Source organism: Chiloscyllium punctatum, chromosome 24 (genome assembly GCF_047496795.1).
Source record: "Chiloscyllium punctatum isolate Juve2018m chromosome 24, sChiPun1.3, whole genome shotgun sequence".
NCBI classification, from domain to species: domain Eukaryota; kingdom Metazoa; phylum Chordata; class Chondrichthyes; order Orectolobiformes; family Hemiscylliidae; genus Chiloscyllium; species Chiloscyllium punctatum.
In genome coordinates, this window is record NC_092762.1 from 69,094,217 (window position 1) to 69,109,248 (window position 15,032).

At 36.8% G+C, this 15,032-nt stretch overlaps 1 protein-coding gene across 3 annotated transcripts in view; it reads right to left on the minus strand.

The window, feature by feature from the left end:
- Positions 1 to 10,932: 10,932 nt before the first annotated feature.
- Positions 10,933 to 15,032, minus strand: part of rexo1 (REX1, RNA exonuclease 1 homolog) — an 80,822-nt gene continuing 76,722 nt past the window's right edge. The window contains exons 17-18 of one of the 3 annotated variants that reach the window (XR_011964025.1): positions 14,175 to 14,569; positions 10,934 to 13,818 (exon numbers count right to left, since the gene is read on the minus strand). Coding sequence is in view for 2 of the 3 variants with exons in the window: in XM_072594113.1 (XP_072450214.1) it covers positions 14,481 to 14,569 (89 nt within the window). In the remaining variant the exon portion in view is untranslated. Of the gene's footprint in view, positions 14,570 to 15,032 lie in introns of all 3 variants that reach the window. The other 2 variants (XM_072594113.1, XM_072594114.1) reach the window with 2 other exon arrangements.

The window sequence follows — 15,032 nt, forward strand, 5'->3', positions numbered from 1 at the left end:
TCATTGGTCCACTGTGGGGAGGAAATTTGGTCTGTCCCAAATGTGACTCCAGGACTCAGCAATGTGGTTGACTCTTACCTGTCCTTGGAACAGTTAAGAGTGGGTAATAATCAGCGATACCCACATCCCAGGTACAAGTAAAACGCAATGTCTGTCTAGAATTTGTGGCCAGCTGTGTGTGTGGAATCGAGTCCACCAGTTTCTGACTCAGTCATGGTGCTGCAGAGTCAATGCTGTTGCTAAACTAACCATTAAACAAAATTATTAAACAACTATTTAAAAAAGACATTTATTTTCCCTAACAAACGTGACACTTATTTTTTCGTTCCAAACGGCCGGTCCTTTTCAGTTTGCCACCTGAGAGATTTTCAATAGGTCCTTTTGAATTCCCGGACTGAATATTCAGAATCTCAGCTGCTCTCTCGGCTGGAGGAGAGCAATGGAACAGCGAAGATAGATTATCTGAAGATGATTGGAAAGGGCATCCGGAAAAGGAATGGGATGAAAATAAGTTGTTTGAAATTGATGCTGTAGAGCCAGTGAGTGCGGCGAGTACGTGGTAATTTTTCTCTATCCCATACATGAATGGGAAACTTCATTTTGGGCACACCTCCTTGTCTAAACGTGAGATTGCTGTAGGGGTTCAATGCGTAAAGGGAAGAAGGTTTTAAAAAAAGGCAATCACAAATGCTTAAACTGAACCAATTACCCTTGTACGTGCAATTAAGTTTGAATCATTCCTCCTCCATTCCATAACTGATTTTAAAAAAAACAGCTACCTTGTATCTAGCAAAGCTTCGCTCAGGAATCAAATCTTCACCTGTAGATTTAAGCAGATCACGAACTGTGACCGAATTTGAACGAATGTTACTAAATCAAAACTAAACTCAAATATTCTTTTAGTTTCCTTTAGAAATGGTTGCATTGTGACGCTTCTGAAATCAGTGAGCTTTAGATCCTATGTGCATTTCCATTTGAGAAACCATACAACGTCCGTCCATGTTTATTCTTGCAAGTCAATGGCCCCTTGCAATAGGTGCCTAATTGTCGATGATTCGCTTCCGAATCTCTGTGGGACTCTGGTCAGAGAGTGCGCTTTAAGTGCAGCTCTGCACAAGTCGTGCAGTATACAAAGGACACTCAAGTATTCTTTACTCTGTTTGCAACACATCCCTTCCTCGTTACTTGAAATTAAAGTTGCATACTTGACTGTGGATTAGGAAGAACTTCTTCTTCCCTAAACACTCTGTTCAAAAATGTGATGATGCACCTCTGGAGAAGGTGGGACTTGAACCAAGATTGCCTGGCTCACAGATATGGCACTGCCACCGTACCACAAGACACCTCAGGATCCCTTTTTTTAAAGCAATCTGTTCAGAGATATTAGCATACAGCTCTGGAGCAGATAGGTGTCGAACACAAATCTTCTGGCCTAGAGGTAGGGACGCCATCGCCACACTGCCACTTGGATCTTAACTCTTTTTAACGTTATTAATCAACTTCAACAAATGGGACACACTAGTCTACACCCAGACATTTCTCAGGTGTTCAAAAGCATTTGGTGCCTTGAAATCTTGATCAATTGATTGCTATTCAATATGAACTGATCAAACCAGCATCCCGAACTTCTCCTAAGGAACTCTAACAATAGCTAACCAACAACAAATATCATGTCAAGTTTCTTGGGATAGCTTGAGATCACATTTGAGTCAAAAATAAAACTGCAGCCATAGACCTTGCAACCTTGGCCAGATTTGCCTTTCTTAGACAGCTGATATGTGTCCCTCTCAGTTGTAATAAAATTAGCATCACCATCAATGTACGATCGAAATTGGAATTATTTCCTATCAGGGAATCGTGAAATGACTGTAGAACATAGCTGGACTCCATGCACAGACTTTCCTTCGTCTGAAAGGATTCGGGAATTCCTTTGTGCCGGGGATCTGGCAAACTTCATGCTTTTCCTAAATCATGCTCCTATTTTACTGGGAGACCAATGTCACTATAATCAGATTGTGACGTTACTCTCATTCCTGATATCTTGTGTTTCCATCCAAATCACCTCTTCTTGACGAACATCACAGTTGCATAGAACGATTCCCTCACCTGACTATTTGCCCCAATCATTCTTCCTCCTCTGCATTATAAAATAAAATTGTCATAGTCCTACTGGACCATAGGGTTGTTCTCTAGAGAGAACACACTTCAGGCAAGGGGAGAGCTTGAGAAGGAGAGTCTTTCACGGTAACCTTAGCCGGTGTGGGAAGTGAACCCACACTGTAACATTACTCTGCATTGCAAATTAATGCAGCAAACTAAGTTAAATTCAGCAAACTTAGCTAACTGATCCCCGATGTTACAAAATATTGTTAAACAACGAAACATTTCTGACTTGATTGTAACAGCTTGGAGTTTTGTCAACTTGTCTTGATCTGGTGATTGTATACATGCAGTCCCCGATTTATAAATGTCCGATTTACAAATGTGATCTCATACAGGGGTGTAATTTTAAAGATCTGACATGTGAACATTTCCTATTACTTAGTAACAGCTGCTTTACATTTTCCTGCATTGTCTTCCAACTTGTATACAAATCAACTTGTGAACGAACTCAAGAATGGAACCTGTTTGCAATCCGGGGTCTGTCTCTGCTTGTCTGGAGAGGTACATGTTGTTCTTTATTGCACTTGTTTGACAAGTGGTTGTCTGGTTGCTGTTGGTGTTGTTCAACATCACCGTTGGAGTGTTCTTCCCCACTCTCTTCGTGAATGAATGGCGTTATACATTAGTCTGAGTTGGTGTCTATTCTTTCATAATGTAGCACCATGATCAGAAATTAATTTGCGATGATCGGACTGGTTATATACTCTAAACATCTTTGCTGCATCCAAGTAGTTTAGTTTAGATTCCCTACAGTGTGGAAACAGACCCTTCAGCCCAACAAGTCCACACCGACCCTCCGAAGAGGATCCCACCCAAACTCATTCCCCTACATTTACCCCTGACTAATGCACCTGACACTATGGCCAATTCACCTGACCTACACATCTTTGGACTGTGGGAGGAAACCGGAGCAAACCCACACAGACACGGGGAGAATGTGCAAACTCCACACAGACAGTTGCCCGAGGTGGGAATTGAACGCAGATTCCCCGGCGTTGTGAGGCAGCAGTGCTAACCACTGTGCTACCCTAAGTACTTGTGTTTCTAACTTTCACTTTGTGTTTGGTGTTTTGGCTGTTCTCTACTTATTTATCATGGATCTCTTATATTCTTCTTTGTCTTTGAAGAAAGATGTCTCAAAATGCTTATTTGCTAGGTAAGGTCAGTCATATTTGCCTTCTGTGTGTAAGTTGTGCTGGGAATAGTAATCGTTTCTCTAAAGAAGCAGCAACACAGTTTTAAAAAATCTTGCTTTGTTGTTCAACGCTTAATGATCATTGATCTGAGAGTACATACCATATGTTCTACTCCACCTTTGATCATGGATAGTGGAGTGATATGGGTACGCTGTACTTTGTACATGTCTTGAAAGTTTGTTTGTGCACTGTGATTTGTTGTCAGAAACTATCTGCTCTGGGACACTGAATAAACTGAAAAGAGAAAGCGCTCATCGTGTCAGTCGATCGTCATGCTTGTTTTGCTGCTTAGTTATTGAACAATGGAAAAGTAATCCATCAGAAGAATGTAATCTTCCCATGCACTGTGAAGTAGGTCTGTTGCTACCTTTTGTCCAAAGAGTGCTTGGCACATTGTATTTATGCAGAGACTCCCTCTGTTGCTGGGGTTGGTACATTTGGCATCTCTTACATACATTCACAAGCCTTTGAATATCGTGATTCATCTATGACCTCCATAAAGATTCAAACACTAGTCATTTTGTGTGTTTAATACCATATATCCCTGGTGTAACATGGACAAGATATTTTGGTACAATATTTTTGATATCAGGACTTTTTTGCTCTTGGGAATGACTTAATTTGATACACAAGGTTTGTCGCTGCATGGGCAAAACAGACAAATTTTCTCAAGTACACATTTAATACTGCCAGTCCATCCCTGGATAATGATCTTTTGCATCTCTTGTAGTTGTTCATCTTCAGAAGTTACAAAGGAAACAGATAAACATTGAGAATGTCTTCAACTTTATAATTTCGAGCATCAATGTGAAGATCAGAAGGAATATGTTGATCTGTGTGTTAGGTGGAGTGCTCCATGTGTCAAACAATTGTATCTTACTTCAGTCATATCCTTGGAGATCATTTACTAATTAGATTTTGTTACATATGGTTTGGTTCACCATAACGGGTGTGGTTTGAATCTCATGAATTGTGACGATACTGAAGTCTGTGCTTACTAGTAATCCTGCTACAGTTGGGCCATTGGTATCTACTAGGGAGAAGATTTTGGGAAGCTGAAATGAACTTGCTTATTGGCACTTGGCTGCCAATGCACAGAATGCATTGCCTTGACATATATCAATCGTAAAAGTTTCTGATAATCTTTTATAGGTAACATAGCATATAAGCTAACAACATTGAGTACTTAGTTATCATTGGAAAATAACCATTTGGTTGATTGGTTTTGAATCTCATTGATACTTTTTGCATTTGTGGATATTCTTAGCACTTTAGTTGTTTTGATGCTGTGTATTCTTGCTCTGGGGTCTGGCTTCACATTTGGAGCAAATTGCACACACTTGAGTATCTAATATCTCTTAGGTACCATATAATTTACAAATATCAAAAAAAAAGCTGGATAGCACTTAGGTAGGTGTGACAAACAGTACGTTACAGATTTTGTTGGCTCAGTGCACTTTGCTGCCTCAGGCAATGGTGTTGGCTCCCACTGCACATTACTATGTCTTCATTCTTGCATCCAATCCGTGGGTCAATGTTAGGCCTTTCATCTTCCCCAAAAGATCCTTCTGAATATCTTTAATAGGGGCAATGATAGGGAGCATCTTTGACACATCCTTGTTGAAAAAGTGGCACACTGCTCTTTGCTCCAGCATCTTCCGCCAGACTGGTCAATAAATTCTTTGGGCTGATGTATTTATAACATGAGTTGAAGTCCATTAATCCTGCAGTTAAATCTTACTTTGAGCTAATTTTTCAGAACTTTCCAGAATCTGTCCAATCATATATGGGAAAACCAAATATGTTAATTCTGCAAAGCCCCTCATTATAAATGGCAAGCAAGACTTTTCAGAGCATTTTCTCCTTGGGAGTTTCCTAATTGTTTAATTGAACAGAGTGATTGGGGGAAGAAAAAGTCCTTCATAATCCATAGACTCACATCTGTATGCAGCCAAATAAAATGCCTTAATTTCAAATAACGAGGAAGGGATGACTTTGTTTCAAACAAGGAAAAGAATACTGTAGTGTCCTTTGTAAATTGCACGATTTGTGTGTGCACTCCGACCACAGTCCCACAGAGATAAGGAAAGCAAATCATTGAACAGCTTTAATCCAGTAAAAATTTCAGTGGATGCCCATTGCATAATGAAGGCTTTGCTATCCATGATTTGGCTTTAAAAGCATGGACTGTACTTTAAACCATTGTAAATTTAAGCTAAGGAATACACCTGGACTTTGGGACAGTGGAAAATAAAATAGCTCCTTTTTGAATAGCACGGCACTAGAGGTGTAAAAGATTGGCGTTTTTGTTAACTTTCAGGAACAAAGGAGTTTAGGCTCCCACCACAAAAGTGGGCAGTAGCTTATTACTTATTTATTTGAGGCAGTCATAAAAAATATCTACCTTGGTTAACATTTTGGAATCAGAGGCCTTTCTTCAGACCTGAATATAGCTGGGAAAAGGTTGGTATAAAAAGATCATCTAGGTTACAGATATTTGGTAAATTAATTGAAGACCAACTTGACAATAGCTGTAGCATTCATTTCTGAGTGCATAAAGCTGTATAGATCTGTAGATGAGGCATTAACCACAAAAAAGGCAGAGATAATTTCTTTTGATTGGAATGTTCAATCGTTTCTCTCTCTACAGATGCCGCCAGATCTGCTGAGCTGATTCAGTAATTTCTGTTTTTTGGTTCAGATTTTACAGTTCTTTGGTTTTTAAAAAAGCTACCTTTGTATAACTATTACATGAATTTTGCCTCCAGCAGTATATTTTACCTATTGTGACAATGATGATGTTTTCACAATGTTAAAATCTGAATGTGGATATCATGGTGTTGAAGATTCCAGAAGATGTCTATTACAGTTATCTACTGTACACAATTTGCCACACAAGTGATGGGTCAGCATTAAGTCAACAGATTATCACAGAACAGCATACTTCTACTCGTGTCTTGCTTCAATAATCACAGTTAAGATGGAGCATTAGATTTTTATATGCTCTGCACAATATCATGGGCATATCTTTGGAAGTACAATGACCATGATACAGAATATACCTTCCAAACCAGGGACATTTACCATCTAGAAGGACCAGAGCAACAGGTGCATGAGAACACCACCAGCAAGTTTCCCTCCAAGACCTACACCAATCTTACTTGGAAATAGATAATTATTCCCTCATTGTTGCTGCATCAAAATCCTGGAACACCCTAACAGCAAAGAAAGTGTCCCTACACCAAATGGACTACAGTGACTCAAAGTGCATCAGAGGTGGGAAAATAAACATAAACAGTGAATGCTAAATTTTAAATTTGACTTAATTATAAAATTAACAACTTAATCTTTGCCAATGGTTTTTCAATTGGAAATGCACATTGGGGACCCAGTACAAATCCTTAGTGACCTCAGAATATTTTCCTTAAAAAGGCAATCTATATTTACAGAGAAAGCAAATTTATTGTTCAAAGTAACTAGAAATTTTAAAAGTGCTATCAATATATTGTGTATGCACTTGCTGATCAAAGGTATTACAGAAAACCTCGTTTTGATTATTGCAAAGCTCTAGGTATTGGAAAACAGCTCTTCATCATAATGACAAAGTGATTACAGGTGAAAAACAACCTAGCTGATCCAAAGACTCAATTTATATAACAGTTTTAATAAATAATGCAAGGTGATTCACAGTGTTACAGGGAGGGTGTGATCAGCTACATGAGGATCTTGGGGAAAAAGAACAAAATCTTTGTCAGATGAAGGCTCTTAACAGCATTTTGAAAAGAGGAAAGAAAGGTAGAGGAGCAGATTTGTTTAGGGTTGGGTGCTTAATTAGAACATTGACATGTAAGGCATGGCCATCAATAGTGGAGCAATTAAAATCAAAAATGCTTAAGAGGTTAGAATTAAAGGAGTGCAGATATCTTGAGGGGTTGGAGGAGGATACAAAGGTAGGAAGGGGCAAGATTGGTGAGGAATCTGAAAGTAACAAGATTGTTTAAAGCACTGCTCAAACGAGAGCAAATGCAGATGAGCAAACCCAACAAATGTGGGTGAATAGGAAATGCTGTCAGAAAGGAAATAGTGGTAGTGTATTAAATGACCTCTAATTTTACAGAATTAAACGTGGAAGGCTGGCCAGGACAGTTGGAACAGTTGAACATAAAGTTATCAGCAGCAGAAAAGGAGCAGGGACAGAGTCACTTAAACTATTGTTGCCATTACTTATGTAACATGTTCTCAAAAGATTCCAGGAGTTTCATTTCATAATTTTTTAACATGAATTCGATCCATGCATTATGAAGAATGTTGTTATATTAGTCTTTTACTTGCCTCAGTTAAATAGATTGTAAAATGAGCAATAGCTAGGAAAGTTTTTTTCGCATTCAGCTTTTTCACAGTGTTTGATATCTTGCCACAAAATAATCTCTCATGCATTTTTAAGGTAAAACATCCACACCTCTTTAATCCCCTTTATTAACTCAGAGCTCCATTAATAAGCATTAGACCTTGTCCCATCATTCCTTGCTACACAAAAGAATGTTCTCCCCATCATGCTGTTTCAACTCACCCTAGGTCTCAGTGACCAATATTGGATGCGGTTCATAATATTTAGAGACTTTAGGGGCAGACTAGGAAAAGTAGTTGATGGCATATGCAGGTCCATGACCAGCTCAAGAGACCAAATGGCCTATTTTTAATTCAAATCTTCATATGTATGTTGTCTGACCAGAATACTATATTTGTATTGTTACGGTTTGGTTGTACCATTTAACACTACTTGTTTTTGTTCAACTGTTGTTTTCATTGTTTGGATACAAAATATCAAATCCACTAAGAACTGCGAGTTTTCTTTCCCTTCATTCTTAGTTATTTGGTAGAAGTAGGTGCAACCCAATTGCCTTACAGCATTCAACACTATACTCATCTGTATTAAATCTCACAGGCCATTGTTTCATCTAATCTACATTTTTTTCCAGTTCACGCAATGCTTTGAATTGCCTCCAGTCCATTGACCATTTGAGTTTATGATTTATGAATCAGAACTATTTGTTTTGTATTCAGGTCACTGATAGAAAGTAATAACAAAAATTTCAACTTTGAATCATCATTGAATCCCTCCTGTGGAAACAGGCCCTTTGGCCCAACAAGTCCACAGCGTCAGCCAAAGAATATCACACCCAGACCCTATTACTCTATTTACACCTGACTAATGCACCTAACCTACACATCCCTGAACACGATGGGCAATTTAGCACGGTCAATTCACCTAAATTGCACATATTTGGACTGTGGGAGGAAACTAGAGCAAACCCATGCAGACATGGGGAGAATGTGCAAACTCCACTCAGTCACCTGAAGCTGGAATTAAACCTAACCACTGAGCAACCATGCTGCCCTTTCATTGGGCATCCCACTAAGTTTATTCCTCCCTCTTACCTCTGGGGTACAAAAAAAAACTCTAACAAGCTCTGTCTTCTCTACTATTCCTTTTAAAATAAGGAATTTTATTTCTTTTTAAATAAAACGTCTGATATCAGCTTTGAGTGCAACTCCCAACCTTTAACCCATGCACCTTTCAAATAAATTGTGCATTATGAGGTATAACTCAACATCTTATTCTCAGAAGTCAAAATGGGTCGAGCATTTAAATCAATGTTACATAGAACATAGAACAATACAGCGTAGAACAGGCCCTTGACGTTGCGCTGACCTGTTACCTATTCTAAGCTCATCCCCATACACTATCCCATCATCATCCATGTTATAAAATGCATTAAGAAACGTAAATTTGTGCTCGAAAATTAATCCATTATTTTACACAACGGATGAGCTCTTTCAGTGGCCTCACTATTACATTTTTATTCAGTTGCATGTAGGTTACTGATTGATGACAGAGGAAATGACCTACAGAAATTAAGTGCACCTCCTATCACACTGACAAAGTTGTGGCACTGAAATCCATAAAACTGTATGTGGTCTGATATGTCCTACTATTAGTCAAATGCAGTTTGAACAAAAACATTGATTTAACAAAAATTTCACTAGAAACCAATTTTATATTGTTTTATAAATTCTTAGGCAATATCCTCTTAGCAAAATTAAAAAATAGTTGAAAGAATGCTTTTTATTTAATTTCAAAATTATAATTCAGCACATATTGATTCAGATTAGCAAACAGATTAAAGCAGGAATTCAATCTATAATTGTAATTTGTGAAATTAAGAATACCGAAAAAATTTAGATAACGCTTTGCACTGAACTTGCATTCCAATATTGTTCAAAGTGGTTTCTTTAACTGAAATTAAGGGAGGTAATATTTTTGAGGCAGGTGAAAACTTGGTTTCTAAAATTTGCATCAGCTTTATCTTTCTCCAACAGATGCTCAGCCAATCTGTCCAAGGTTAATTTGACAATCACCAATCAATATAGAAATTAACATTGGTATTCACTGGTCAGTTAAGCACTTAAAAGCTCTTTACTGCTCTGCAGAACTCAATCGGTGATCAATACCACCACAATGTAGCTTTTCAACTTTAAGAAACAGATGACAACATACCATGTGTTTCCAAAAGCACAATAAAGAAAAAGTTAAAAGACTTCCTGATTACCAAAATCGATCTCCTTGGTCACCTATAACCCCAAAGGTCATGGACATTGTATAGAGGTCAACAGATGAGGCTATCCTCTGGAATAAAAACCTTCATAGATCAGACATTTACTCAAAGCCTCAGCTTTTATACCAAACAATAATTTAAGAAATGATAGTTTAAGATAAAATGTCAGTAACTGTTTAAAAGGGATACATGTAATGAAATTCTTCAATTAAATAAACTGTTGCACAGGTGAGTTCATTGCATAAGACGCTTTAAAAATGTTAGAATTGAATGCTTTGCAACTTCAACGTGAAGAATCATTGTGCAATTTTATTCCTTTTGTGAAGATGTACTTTTCACCTGATTAGAAGCAATCTTCCAAACTACCAAATACTTTGCATTCATCAACAATTCTAAAAATAAGAAAATATGTATTAATGACCAACACCAAGTGATGCATTCAGCATTATTTATAATACTTCGCTTCACTTGGAGGTCGCCACTGATGCTGTTACCTAGCCAGGTAATGAAACGTCTGGATAGCAAACCTACACCCTAAATACTTAATGTTCGCTCAAAACTGTAAAATGTTTGTTACACCTCTGTTTGTCACCCATTGTGGCTGCTTTGCTGCCAGTCAACTTCCTGGGGCAATTCTGGATCATAGATTTCTTGATTGATTTGTTCCATAACTTTTCAAACAAATATTGAAAGTGTGCTGCTCCAGCAGCCTCAATTCACTCTTTTGAAAATGTTAAATTGAATGGTTGATCACAATATTCCATGTGGCTCATTCCCGATAAAGCAATGATATACAAATCTCCTCACTGTTGGAAGGAGTTCAGTGGTTTGTTCCACTAGGCTCATTATGGGTATTTTAATTTCAGTGTAATGAAATACACCTTCAAAAGAACCATTTTAACACTAGAAGCAAAGCAAATGCTCAAGTCTTTTGTATTGTTTAAAAAAAGTTTATTCCAAACAGGAATGTAAATCACTACAGTATATACTATATATAATGTGTGTATATACTCAGTTCCACCTCTTTGTAAACACTTAGTGGATGCTACAGATATTTAGCTGTCTATCCAGTGTGCAAGGCATAGTTTAAAACGGTGTACTGTATTTAAATATATCAAAAGTCTTTCCAATTAGCACAGTTATTTTCTGTTCAGAGACCAGTCAAAGATCTAGGAATAGAACATATTTTTGAAGTCTATAAATCTTTACACAATTCACTACATTTTCAAGCTTACTGTATATCTAGGCTCTGTACTGATTCAGAGCATAAGTCATCCCCTTACTAGATTATTTTTGTAAAATCTTAGTACTTTACACAAAATTAAACATGTAAAAAAATACAAACTTTATACATGTAATACATTAAACAAAATATTAAAAGGAATATTATGTTTCAGTACAGACTTGATGGGTCTTTAAACAAAAAAAGTAATTATGTTTCCAAATATATTCTCCAGCTCTCATACATTTCAAATGAACTTCTTCATCCTTTACTGTTGCTCTTCATTACTTATAACAATATAATCTAAAATTCTTGAATAAACATTCTCCAAACTTTGCAACCAGTTTTAACATCATTTTACAAATGGGCTTACTTAATCAGTTCTTCTAAAGGTATGCCATTACTTTTCATCACTTTAAATTAGTTAACAGGACTATCCAGTCTATAGGGTTTTTTCTTCCTCACACCAATAATGTTCAACGATGAGCAGGAGATGCAACTCTACAATACAAGATTTGCTTTGTCCTGTTTAGTCATGAAGTACCTGATTTATTGAAATATCTAGAAGATGCTCTCCTGAAAAGATGAGCCATTGGAAACAAAGAATGAAACCCAGGTTGTCTGAATATAGGCCCGGTCATCTAAAGGAACAACTATCTCCATTTATTAAGTCCCTGGATGATGTGGGAGAAGGCTGCCCTTCTATTGCCAATACAGGGTAGACAATTGCATACATTAAGAGTTTAATTCACCTTTATTCCCTTGAACACCTTCACCTTCTGTGAAATAAGCTAAGTGAGAAAGTATAAAGCAGTGAATGTTTATTTAGCTGCAGCTCTGGTCAATAATGTAACATTGTGCACTCTACCAAACAATTAAACAACAGAAATACAATCCTTCCATGCATTCATTTTAAAATTCCTGTTGGGGTAAATCCCAGTACCTCACAGAAAGTCTTAGAAAGCAATTGCTAGTTGCAGCCCTAAATACTTTTGGTCGCAAATAATCTTAAACATGTAATTTCTAAGGGTAGGTCATGGACAGGATACAGCACAGGATCCCTAAATAATTGTGCTCTTGGGTTAAGCAAAAGATTGAAGGTGAATTGTGGCACCTCAACTAATGCTCAAACTAAGATCACATAACTTTGTTTAAACCAGGACTCCAGAATCTAGGACTTTACTTCTTGTAAGTTTTCACCATCACACATGTGTTTGCCAACTTAATTATTAAAGAAGCTCCATGAAGATAACTCCATGAAAATAAAATGGTAACCTTTCTTCACCAAAAATATTCAGTGATGTCTCTTTGCTTACTGTTCAAAATTGTAAAAGTTACACGTGATAGCACCATCTTCCCTTCTCAACAGGAAAGTATTAACACATGCAAAGACTATCTCAAACACTGACAGTCCACCGAATCTCATTCTGACTGTCAACAGTTAACGTTTTATGTTCAACATGGCTAATCATTGGGAGTGGGGAACCCGAGCTAACTTTCCCTTCCTTAGCTCAGAGATTAGATTCAGTAGTTTATTGTAATCCACTGAAATTAAACAATGCAGCATAGATTAGGGACTAAACCTGAATAATTTGGTTCTATGGTGCTTTTCCACACTGAATAATAAGTGCTTTCAGGGAACTTGGCAGCAATTTTACATCAAACTTTCTTCATTCTACACAGAATTTCCTCCTGCAACATTAACCCTTTGCTACATAATGCAATGTACCCACTGTCATTCTACTTTGTCAAGTTTAGATTGAAACCTACTGCCTTCAAAATAAAAAGCTCACGGCTGAATCCAGTGTACCTAGCCACCTTAAATATAATATTAAAACCAGTTTATGAATATGTAAAGCAGTTATAAGCATACAACGAACCTTTAGGGTTTCAATGAAATTCACAAACTGCTGTAACATACTCTAGGAAACTTTAGAATACCTATAATCTCTAGTATTTCACCCTTGAACATACAAACACTCGCAAAAAACTATACATATATCTACATATATAAAAAGATATTTCTATAATTTTTGCAATAAAATCAACTGTAACTGTAAGGACATGATTATTAGTTACCTGAATTTTCACTAGAGCAAGTGTTTAGAGCTACCATAGAAGCTTTTAATGCAAATTCAATCTAACATTCAGCAAATAAAGTATGTACTTATTGTATATTCAATTTAAGCAACTATGAACAGCCAAACATTTACTGTGAAAATATCTATATTTCATTTAACAGATGAGTCCAACTTTCTTTCTAAAATGTCTCAAAATCTTAGACCATAAAAATGTAGGATGTGTTATTGGATGCTAAACTATGTGGTACATTTTTACAATGTGTTCACTGAAGTTGTTTCTAATAACTGACACAGCAATTGATGTGAATGTAGAGAGCAAGACACAGTGACAGAAAAGAGATCACATGAGCAATATAAACCTCTGTATATAATTAGGAGTAACAGGTTAAGTATTGCACTTAGATATTAGAGAGTCAACATGTCTTGGTCGGTCTACAGTTGTCTCAATATGGGCCCACGCGGTCAATTAAAAGGCAGGAGAGGCACAAGGTTAGGCTTCAGGAAAACAGCAGACAAAATCAGCCAGTCTGTCCTAAGTTCTGGAGTGGAATGAGAAAGGAGTGAGGAACTGTTATCTGTAAAACAACGCAAACGTTTGCTATATCCAAAGTATAATGTAACTATAGACATGAAAGATAACGTATTAAGTCAGTTTTACAAAATCACTTTTGAAAGGTCATGTGCAACAAAAGTGAAAAAGTTATCCAGCAGGCATTACATATAAATGAATCAGACTTTTAATCCATTCAGCATGAAAATCACATTACACAACATTGAAAAACTGAAACAGAAAAGTTAAGTACACTTTATCTTTGGGTCAATAGTCAAAATATTTTTCTTCAATTGGATTTTTTTACAAAATCTCACTGGTTCTGTATTTTTGAGTTATACTTACCCAGACATACTTGTTACTCATCAGCAAGAATGACTGTATTTCTTGGAATGCCACTTTAAAGAAATGTTAAATGTGGTCATTGCACATTTACTGGTATGGAGCAATTTTGTGACAAGATCTTTATACATATAAAAACAAATAAATACTGTAAACAAAAAAGGCAGTCTGGATCATCTTTTAACAGCCTAAACTTTGCCTTTTGTTCTGCAAAATAATTACATGTCATAACATCTGTATTACATTATATTACTTATGACTTTTGTTGGCAACATTCAGTCCTTTACACATGACAAAAGACAGGAGATGTCATCTCCTCAGTTTTGCATCTTCTTTCAAACGCCACAGCATTAACTCCATGCAGGCACACGCATCTTCACTGGAATCGTGTCCTTCAACTAGTAACAGAAAGAAATTATTTATTGTGATTACACATTGTAAATGGTCCAAAACATGCAAAGCCCACAGCAATATAGTGCACTAGTTTAAAAAGTTTTATCATTTTTCCAAGGTGATATTTTATGATATCTAGTTGGTGAATGAGTTGAAGTAATAATGGATCATTTTAAGTAAAATGATTCAATTACCCTGAATTGTACAGAGTGAAAAAAATTGCTATTTTAAAAGAGATGATGACATGATGAAAGCTGGAAGATTGGTCAGGACATAGGGCAGGGTGATATAATCAGTTTTAGCACTCCAGGAAGAATTCTTAATCCAACACAAGCAACTAGGAAGAAAGTCACTTCTCTTTGATGGCTTTGAAAGATTACCAAGGCAACTGAATGTTGCTGTGTCAAAGCAGTGGAATGAGAAAGGTGTGAGGAATTGATATCTGTACAACAATGCAAAAGATTGCTA